Source organism: Apaloderma vittatum, unplaced genomic scaffold, assembly GCF_000703405.1.
Source record: "Apaloderma vittatum isolate BGI_N311 unplaced genomic scaffold, ASM70340v1 scaffold16744, whole genome shotgun sequence".
Lineage (NCBI taxonomy): Eukaryota > Metazoa > Chordata > Aves > Trogoniformes > Trogonidae > Apaloderma > Apaloderma vittatum.
Genome location: NW_009713379.1, coordinates 8,123 through 18,252, shown reverse-complemented (window position 1 = coordinate 18,252; position 10,130 = coordinate 8,123). Strand labels below are relative to the sequence as shown.

Genomic DNA, 10,130 nt, shown 5'->3' with positions numbered 1-10,130 from the left:
CTCTTTCTTCATGCCAACACAGATGCAACTGAATCAGAAAGTTGAAAAGGGACCAGGATTGTGTTAGTATAAATAATATGTATAACTTGCATGAGATGTGGGGTTTTTCTGTTGGTGGTTGCTTTTTTTTTTTTGCCAGTTTCAAGGTAGGAAATAGTTACACTTCATTAAATATAAGGTATGATACACCTGCTGAGTTTGTCTGAGTATTCAGAAAAGAGAGTGATTATCTGCTGCAGCGTGAATGGGTCTTTGATTAGGTAGTTTGAAAGGGCTTTTTAGCAGCAGCACAACTGCAGTACTTGAACCACCACGTTGCATTTGACCTTGGCTTGACATGATGATGTTTCGTGGTTTTATAGATTTAAGAGAGCATTAACCATATTTATGCTTTGCTTTCCTGCTTTCCATTAGTTTACTTTGGTTTATGCTTAAGTTTTATCCTTAGGTGTAATATAAGCCTCCTATGTTAAAGGAATTACTGTAAAAATACAAAGTCTGTCTGTCTCCTCTTCTACAGAGGAGAGCAGTTTTTCTATTGTGGTTTTTTTTTGGGAGGGTGGGGAAGGTGGTCAGATGTCAAGAATAAGCTTTGGTGGTGGGAAAGTATATGAAGGAATTTATTCTCAAAAGGTAAGGGGTTTAACCCTGAAATCTGTGTATTTCTTAAAATACCTTTCAGTGTCAACTTGCTGTTGACTTATTATATAAAAATGAGTATTTATTTTTACAGAATATTTATTTTTAGGCATTCTGTTCTTGCCACGGAGTCGTTTTTTCTTATTTTTGTAACAGTTTCTGACACCGAAGAACCACTCCTTAGATGGTTATTGCTATAAATGGTAGCCATTTACTAGTGTTTGAGTTTCACAGGAACCTCTCTTAAGAGGAGGAGGAAAAATCTGTTTTCATCTCTGTACTGAATAGGTTAGCAGGCATTACTCTTAAGAAACATGGCAAATTCAATACCAGGTAATGTTCCCTGGAAGCAGAAAACTTGCTACTGCGACTAAAATGGTTTAGTAGAATGTTCACCTTTTGCTCCTCTTTGTTTTATGGACTCAACTTCTTTCCCTTTCATCTTTTTTTCCCCTTAAATAAAGATTATTTTTATGGTGGGACGAGGATACCTATCTCCAGACCTCAGCAAAGTACGGAGCAACTGTCCAAAAGCTATGAAGAGACTAATGGCAGAATGCTTAAAAAAGAAAAGAGATGAAAGACCCCTTTTTCCACAGGTGAGAAATGTTCCTCCTTAGTTCTCAGTAGACTTGACAATTCAAATATTAAAAATAAAGATCAGTTATGAGCTCACTGGCTGGTTAAAAGGTTTTTTTATTAGTGCTATAGCATGACTTTGTAAGAGGACTGGTTCAGTAGCTGGTTAGTGCTCTTTAATTTGAAATGTTTATTTTCAGTTCAAAAAGCAGCTATTAAAATGGCCTGTGTAGTTGGAAGAGCATTTATATGTTGGAGACAGTTTCAACTGGGAGACAGTGAAATTAGTAATTGAAATTAGACACACAAATTAGAACTTGGTGTATGTTCTCAGAAATCTTGATACTCCCCTCCTTGCTTTCCCCCAAGCTTTATGAAGGGAAACTGATAGTTTTGTCACAAAACTTGATTTATTGCACCTGCTGAGGAAGGTTTGGGTTCTAAAAGCATCAGGAGGGGAGAACCTTGGGGGCTTTTTTGCTTTGAATGTAACCAAAGCGTTTTCAAAAAATAAGGAGCTCCCCCTGACGGCTTCACGGTAAACAGTGTCAAGCAAACGACTGCCAAAGCTGTGGTTATTTGTGGCCACTGTAGTTACAGGTACTAGCACATAAACAAGGAGGCAACTATGTTCATTATGCTTACTGCGGGAAATCAGTGAGCCCTTTTAAAGGGGAAAATGAGACAGTTTCCTCCCATAATGTCCTTCTCTGCTCTTTGAGGATATAAACATCGGAGTGCAATGCAGTAATATATTTTTAAGAGTTTCTGTTTCAATTTGTGTATAAATATTTTTCTGTAGTTAATTCTTGTTCTGCTTTCGGTTTTAAGAGAGTGTTACAACTTTTGGAACGCCAGATTTGATTGCTTATTTTCTCCTTGTTTCAGATTCTTGCCTCCATTGAGCTTCTGGCCCGGTCATTGCCAAAAATTCACCGCAGTGCATCTGAGCCCTCGTTAAACCGGGCTGGCTTCCAGACAGAAGATTTTAGTCTATATGCTTGTGCTTCTCCAAAAACGCCCATCCAAGCAGGGGGATACGGTGGGTTTCCAGTACACTGAAAGAAATGTGAAAGCATGTGCCTGCGTGTCTGTGTGCTGGTGTGTTCCTGAGAGTGCAACACGTGTACGTTCTCAGTTCCTACCAGCTCTGGTTTTGAGGTTTACTGAGGGAATGAAGACTCGCTTCCTAACACTGGGCATCGAATGTCCCAAGCACAAAGTCTGTGTTGGTAAGGAATGCCCTAGGAACAGCTGATTCCAGAAGAATTATAAGGTCACATAAGAGAAGTGGGAAAAGGCACTTCAAAACAAGCAAAAATCCTCTTAAGGTCATTGGCTGTGTTTTTTTATTGCCTGTGTCATTTTTGCCTAGTTCATTGATTGGAATTAGTTACTCAAGAGTGTATTTGATTTTAATCTGCTCAAGCTATGGTGGTGCCTTTAGGATTTTTTTTTTATTTCAGTTGAGGTCATTCTATCTGAGCGATAGGCTTTAGATTCCTCAGTAATGCTACTCATATGTGGGCGACGATTGGAAAAATTAACTTAGCTCAAGGCTGAGCACAGTCAAAACTTCCTGTGGTCAGCAGAAATGAGCAGGTAAAACACAGAATCCAAAGAAAGACGCTAGTGACACATGTGACTTTCATTCTGAAAGTTGAAATTTAAAATAGTGCTGTTTAGAGAACTTCTCTTCCTAGTGAGGAGTGGTAGCATGTTTGGTTTTCCCTTTTTTTTTTGCTTAAATACTCTGACCTGCTATAATTTAGACCATCTCAAAATGTTCTATTACAATGCAACGTAAAAGAAATTCTGAATCTGCTTTTGCTGAACTGCAAGAATATTACTGGTGATGGTGCCTGTATCCTTCAATTAGCACGTATTTCAAAATTATTAAAAATAAATAAATCTTGAGCATAACCAAATACTTTAAGAGAAGAAGGCAGCTAACACTCATAATAGGAAAAGACGATTTGAAAAAGCAGTTGTTTGCATGGAAATTGGTATAATACCATGAAGATGAAAGGTTTTAATTACTTTGATATTGTTAAGAATACCACTGAACATGCTTCTGTTCAGTAACAAGTTGTTTTTTCACCTCTGTATAAAAGCTGCTGGTTTTCCTGGAAGAGCAGCAGTTAGACTAAATAGCTAACTGAGGAAGCTAGACAACCCTACCAAGATCCTGTCAGCTCAACTTTAAAGATTGTATTTTTCTCTGGAGCATTCCTCTGGAAGAGGTGAATCAGAGCAGAGGTTCAGGTTATATCCGTCTTTGATGTCAGATATCAAAACAATAATCTTATTAACTGAGTTCTTGCCTATTTTGAAATTAGTTATGTGGTTTTGTTTGTTTTAAACTGCTAAGCTATTATTCTGCATCAGAAACAAGCTATTGCTGCTCTTGCTAGGACTTCAAGGGCCAGGAGTGTTCTTAATGGCTTCTGATTTACATACTTACGGAGAGGTTTACATGTTGCTAGCGATAGTTTTTTGAAATAGGTCAGGAACTCAAAGAAGGTTTTCTTTTCTGCTGTCTGGCAACTGAGCCTTTTAAAACAGGAGACAGAGTTAGAGAGCTTGAAGAGATGTAGCCAATTCCTACGTTTTCTGGCTGGATCCTAATAGACTTTTTGGCTTCTGCTGTTGGAACAGTTTGGGAAGTAACTTTTCCCATTTTGTTAGTCAAGAAAATTCAGCTGTTGAAACCTACCTCCGTGGAAATAACTATGGAGGGTGAAAGTTTTTATTGTTTTAGAAAATCTGTTTCCCATCTTTTTGGTAGCTTCATTTTGGCAGACTTAACTTAAAATGAAAACAGGATTTAAGTGGGGTTTTTCTTCTCTTATTCTTTTATTATTATTATTTTAGACAGTGGGGAGGAATGGTTCTTGAGCTTTGGGGTATGGTATTCAGTGCAGGCTGTCATGCCCATCTCAGTAAGAGCAAGAGGATTCTGCAGAATCTGGAAAGGTGGCATCCCACAGAGAAAAAGCTTGACCACATGATGCAGAGCCATCACCACTGCCCTGCCCAGGCTTACACTTTTTCAGATCTGCCAGATAAATTCAGAACCCTGGAGCTGGGTTATCGTCCTTGTTGGTAAGATTGGGGGTTTTTGTGCTCTAGGAACTACAATTGCAGGAGAAAAACATATGACATCTTTAGACACGTTTGGCTCCATCTTCTGCAGCGTGGTCAGTGCGTTAGACTTCTTTCTGTGTCACCTGTTCTTGCACATCGAGCGTGGCTTGAGGATCCATGGCCATAATGTGATCTTAGCTTCCCACTAAACATTTTATGAAGCCTGAAAGGAGGTTTTTTTTGTGGATCAAGTTTGTCTGACATAAAGGCATTTAGGGGTTTAACTTCCATAGCTTATAATCACTGCTTCAGTGAGATGTGGGAACATAGGTAGGATGAAGGTGCCTCCATACACCTGTATATTTGAGTCAGTGTTCTCCAAGATGCTACTCAGCTGTATTGTTAAGAAACAGATACCTATCAGTCCCCAAACCCAGGCTTTTCTGGAGGGATAGTTTATACTTTTTTGTTTACTTCCCTGCGTCTCATTTAGAAAAAAAAAGTCTGTCTTGGTACCTTCTAGAAAGACCAGATCCTCATATATACTGCTTTGTACTCTTTTGAGGATACTAATTATCTGCATCAGTGTACGTTACAAATTTTCGTTTGACCAGTGAAAGGTATCCATACTGGAAGATGAGCACAGGATCCAGGAGAACTGCCTCTTTGTCATACCTTTTTCTGTGTCTGTGAATGTAACCTGGGCAAGATGCTGGAATTTGGTGTTTCCTTTTGATAAGTCAATTACTCTCTACTTAAATAGGTGAGGCTGACACAGGCCTGTAAGGGAACCATTCTTCTCCTTACAATTTTTATGAGAAACATGGCATCTGCCCCAGGATAAGGAGTATAGTTAAGATGTATATGTACCTTGGTAACCTCATGAATCCAGGTAACTTACAAATTTGTGAGAGTAGAGATTGGTAACTGCAGTTTAAATCCTTTCAGGAATCAGGGGCAGCAGGTTTGCTCTGAACATGCCCTTAAAATATGGTGTATGGACACTGTATAGAAGAAGTCAATCATATTTTTAGTACGCATTTTCTGAAAGTGTGCATTTAAAATAGTTTCTACTTGCTTTGCATGTGGCAAGCGTGGAAAGACTGTTAACAACTCACTTAAAAGGGCTCTGTAAGAAGTGTATATTTTCAGATGCTATCTATCCATCTTTTAGAAAGGGATTTCTTTGTTACAAGTCAAAGCAAGTATCTGAAGTTAGGCTTGGTAAAAAGCACATCAGACGTCTCTGTCTCACAATGAATAAAAATGTCTATTGTTGTTTCCACATTCCACATCACTAAGTAGGTGGTTTTACAGCTTTGGGGTAAGCTGATCTCGTTTGGAGCAGCCATGGCCCAGCTCCTTACCCTGGTACTGGCAGATGCTCTCCAATTCCATGAGGCCATTCCAGACAGCTGAGTGGGTTCTCCCCACCATTAGCAGAGCAGCTCTCCAAAAACTGGTTAGAAAACTCTCCTTGCCCACCAGCCTGAGCTCACATTTGCTAGCTCAGCTCCTTGACCATCTTGCCAGAGGGACAAACAGTGCCGCGGCGGCACGACGGGCAGGTCATGGCTCTTCTGCTCAGGTCAGGAAGGAGAGTAGGAGGACTGCACCAGTCCCAGTTTAGATTAGTATTGACACAGAACTGTGTCAGAAAACTTAACCAAGGCAGGATGATCCTGCTCCTGCAGGACAGGGTATTGCTGAGTGTCTTCATTTTGGCCACTCATCACTCTCACACAAGGCCTTTCTGTCCTGCTAGAAAACGGTGCATTCACAGCTCAGGTTACTTCATTCATCTGTGTGCACATGAGTCTCGGAAAGAGGCTGCCTGTGTTCTCTCTCCCTTTCCTACAGATGGAGTTTCTTTCAGCAGATAAAAGAACCAGCTACAGATATTTCAGTCTTGAAAAGAGAAGACTTCGTGGGGACTTTAACTGCCTTTCCAATACATGAAGGGAACCTACAGGAAGGCTGGGGAGGGACTTTTTACAAAAGTGTCCACCAGTAGGATAAGGGGAAATGGATTTGAGTTAAAGGAAAACAGATTTAGACCGGATCTTAGGAAAAAAATCTTCAGTACGAGGGTGGCAAGACTCTGGAATAAATGGTCCAGAGAAGCTGTGGATGCCCCCTCCCTTGAGGTGTTCAAGCCGGGTTGGACGAGGCCTTGAGCAACCTGGTCTAGTTGAGAGGCGTCGCTGCCCATAGCAGGGTCACCGTGGGCAGGGGCTAAGGTCCCTTCCAATCTAGGCCATTCTATGATTCTGTGATATTTTACATCTTCAGAATAGAAAGGGAAACACAAAGCATTTTAGCTGTTCCTCTCTAAGTCCTGCCAGCACCTCACAGGATGGAAGGTTCCTGTGCATTCCCTAGAAAGCTGTTACTGGTAACTGCATTTTGTACGTGTTCAATCAACATAATCCTATTATTAGAGAAACGTGTTACCTATTTTGGTCTCCTATTGATTTGAGATCAGATTAGAGCCTGAATTTTGAAAGGACAGATTTAGCATTACCTTGGCAAAGAAAATGTGCGTGCTAAGATTTTATTTAAATGGCAGAAAAGTCTGTAAAGCACCTTTTCATAGCTACCATTCTATCTGAAATGCTTCTTGACTTCTGAGCCTGTTTTTCCATTGCCCTTTCCCAATTAGTGGCTCATCTTTTATCTTCTGAAACCTCTGTGTGACTATTAAAAGCTGAATTATTACCAGAAATGGACAGAAGGACAAGATGAGTAATGAGGGAGCAATCTCTTGTTTATAAATTGATCTTTAATCAGCAGTTTAGGAAGGCAGGCTGAAAAATAAATTAAGTAGAACATGTTTTGAAAGTGTAGCTAAGCATGAATGTCATTCTTAAAAACTAGCCTCACAGGCAATACTTGATTGCTTTTTTGCCCTCTTAAAAGAAGAAAAATGCAAAAATTGAGATGTTTCTAGAAGGTGCTGTGAAGAGAGTTGGGGGATGAATGAAATGTGTCAGAAGCAAGAAAAATTGTCAAATGTTTACAGTATTTTAGAGCAAGGCTTTTATCAGTTGGTAGAACTAGTTGGGTCCATTGTGCAGTTTTTATTCTTTTATTCCTGTAAACCTACCACCACAGCCTATTGAGACACATAGAGCTTGAGGTCTGTCACAGCCCCATGTCAGCCACCCTTACTTTAGAAATTGGGTGTACTCCCTCCCTTCTCGTTTCCTACAGATAGCTCCCAGAGCCCTCTTCCCCTCTCCCTGCTTTCTTCAGTTCCCTTAGATCAGCTGGATCAGCTCTTCCTGCCAGACCCTGTAGATGCCTTTTCTTCTCCTTCCCTGTGCAGATTGCTGACCACTCTTCTTTATAGAGCAAGATAAGATATTCCATGGAATTAATTAGTCTAAAGTTCTATTTGCAGGGATGTTTCTGGTTTGATTCCAATATTTAGAATAAGAATCTTAAGGAGGAAAAAAAAAAAAAGCCAACTTGCTTTCAAGAGCTTCTTGCTCTTGAAAGGATGGAAGGACACCAAGATAGGGAGCAGTTGTTTGAATGTGATGGCATTCACTAGGCTTCTGCTGAACAGAACAGAGGGTCTCTTATTCCTGCTTATCACTCCTTCATTATTAGGAGATCTGTCAAGAAAGGGCCATAAATTAACCTGAAATTCTTGTGAAACCCAATACAAGGGAGTTTCTTTTTCTCTTGCTCCTAAGTCCTTTAGGTTAAGCATAGGTGGAGACCCCTCCTTAAAAATCCTGTAGAACACAATTTCTTTGTTGATAGCAGGGAATTTTTTTTTGGCTAAAGTATAGGGTTAAGAGGATGAGTATCTTAGACTCATCTTCTATTCAGTGTTCTGGCAAACTTAAGACCTTGGGCAGCCATTTTACTCTGTGCCATAGTTTCATCATCTCTGAAGCAGGACTATCAGTCTTACCTCACAGCATACTGACACTAAATAAACTGTAGAACTGCAGGAGATCATCGCATGTGAAAGTACTGCACAGAATTACTGTTTATTCAGTAACCCTGAAGGAGGCATGGGGTTGCTTTATTTGTTGTGCTCCCTATTAGCAGGGCCTCATTTCTTGTCTGGGAGCGAGTAGACAATCTCACCATTCTTAATATTCTCACAGTAGTTGCTATGTTGGTCTCTAAACTGGATCCTGACATTCTTTAATACTGGTTTAATATTCAGGCACTTCATATAGTCTTTAAAGGTTAATCGGTCTGTCAAATAGTTCTTTCTACACCAGAACAGAAGCTAGTTTGCAGTCTGGCACATTTATTGAAAATGTTGCTTTTCAAGAGGACATATGTGCAATAAGGAGTTTAAAGTGAAATTAAGCTGACACATTTTATTTTCAAATGCATGTTGAATTAGACTTTGCTTGAACTTTCAGGCCTCTATCTTGGGAAGACTGGGTACAGCTTGCTTTCAAGAAATTCTTTTTTGGTAAAATACGCTGGGTCTGTATTCAATGTTCTCTCACTATGTATTCTTTTGTGCTTTAATTTTAACAGTTTGCATTTTTTTAACATCTTTTATATTCAACCTAATGTTCAACTACTCTGGAGGAAATCTGACCGCCTAGTAGCTGAAATCACCTTTTTAAACCAAGCTCTTGTCCTCCCTCTACAGGAGAATTTGCAGCGTTCAAGTAGCCACAGCACCATGGCAGCACCCACTCTGTTATTTAAAGTCTTGTGTTCCTACAGTTTCTTAACATCAAAACTCTGTTCTGCTCCATGAAACCTAAAGTAATTTAGAAAAGATACCCATAAGCTTAAAAGTGGAGCAGAATGGAACTGCCAGTCCAACACAATGGGGAAAAAAAAGTACCTTTTTTGGGAACCAGAATCCTCTGCTGCCAGTGTTTCTCCTTCGACACAAACCACCACGTGCATTCGGAAACCCGCAGTGGCTGCCTGTGCTGTTGGCATCATTCCCAGGAGAGAGGAGAGGGCGCTCGTGGTTTGACTGTGGTGCTCGGGCATGAGGGGATGGAGCTGCTGCTGCAACTTAGGAGACTTGCTTTGGATGGTCTGCCGGTCGGCTTTCTCCCTCTAACAGCAACGTACCATCAGAGGCTGAAAATCTGATGAGTGCTAGTTCAAAAGAATCATCCTCCATTCCAATCTTTTTCTTTTTTTTTTTTTTCTTCCCCTGATGTACTCACTGATTTATGGACAACGCAGTATCCCCTTTTCACTGTATCACAGCGTCAGACACCTAAATGTGTCTATGTTATTGGGTTATATTCCAGTAAAATTAAAAGTGGGGGGTGATGATGGGAGCTGGAGAAGATGTTACTCTAAAGGCAAAGAGGTTAATCTGAAGGAAAAGGGGATGCTGCTGCTCCTTTTTTCAGATTTACTTTATCACTTCTTCAGAAAACAAAAAACCACCACCAATCTTAACCTTTTTTCCTTTTCCAGTATTTTCTTGATATGTGCATATACAACATCTTTCAGAAGGATTAGGTAGATCCTTCTTTTGTTGGTCCAGCAACAAACTGAAGTTTAAAACAAAAATGATGTAGCGAGATTGTCCTCTCTTTTATTTTTTTCTTTTGTATCATATGATACAATGTATTTATCAAAGATGCTACTCACAGCATCTGAAGTCTGTAGAATTCCTGATACAGACTGTGAATGGTGTATGTACCTACTTTAAAAGTTTTATTTTAAACGAGGGTGCAGGTTGATGCCAGGTACCTTACCAATATGTAATGTTTTCATAAACGGGGAAAAAAAGTTCTCAGGTTGAATTGAATACAAATACAGAACCCCCTAGAATTAGACATTCCGAAAATTATGTTTTGGTACTTTCAAGA

At 39.9% G+C, this 10,130-nt stretch overlaps 1 protein-coding gene across 2 annotated transcripts in view; it reads left to right on the top strand.

Moving 5' to 3' along the window:
* The window catches only part of BRAF (B-Raf proto-oncogene, serine/threonine kinase), a 61,518-nt gene extending 51,823 nt beyond the window's left edge, over window positions 1-9,695 (top strand). For both annotated transcript variants that reach the window (XM_009868364.1, XM_009868363.1), the window contains 3 exons: window positions 1,104-1,238; window positions 2,107-2,260; window positions 8,936-9,695. In XM_009868364.1, the coding sequence (XP_009866666.1) occupies window positions 1,104-1,238; window positions 2,107-2,260; window positions 8,936-8,958 (312 nt within the window). In that variant the 3' untranslated portion in view covers window positions 8,959-9,695. The remainder of the gene's footprint in view (window positions 1-1,103; window positions 1,239-2,106; window positions 2,261-8,935) is intronic.
* Window positions 9,696-10,130: the final 435 nt, after the last annotated feature.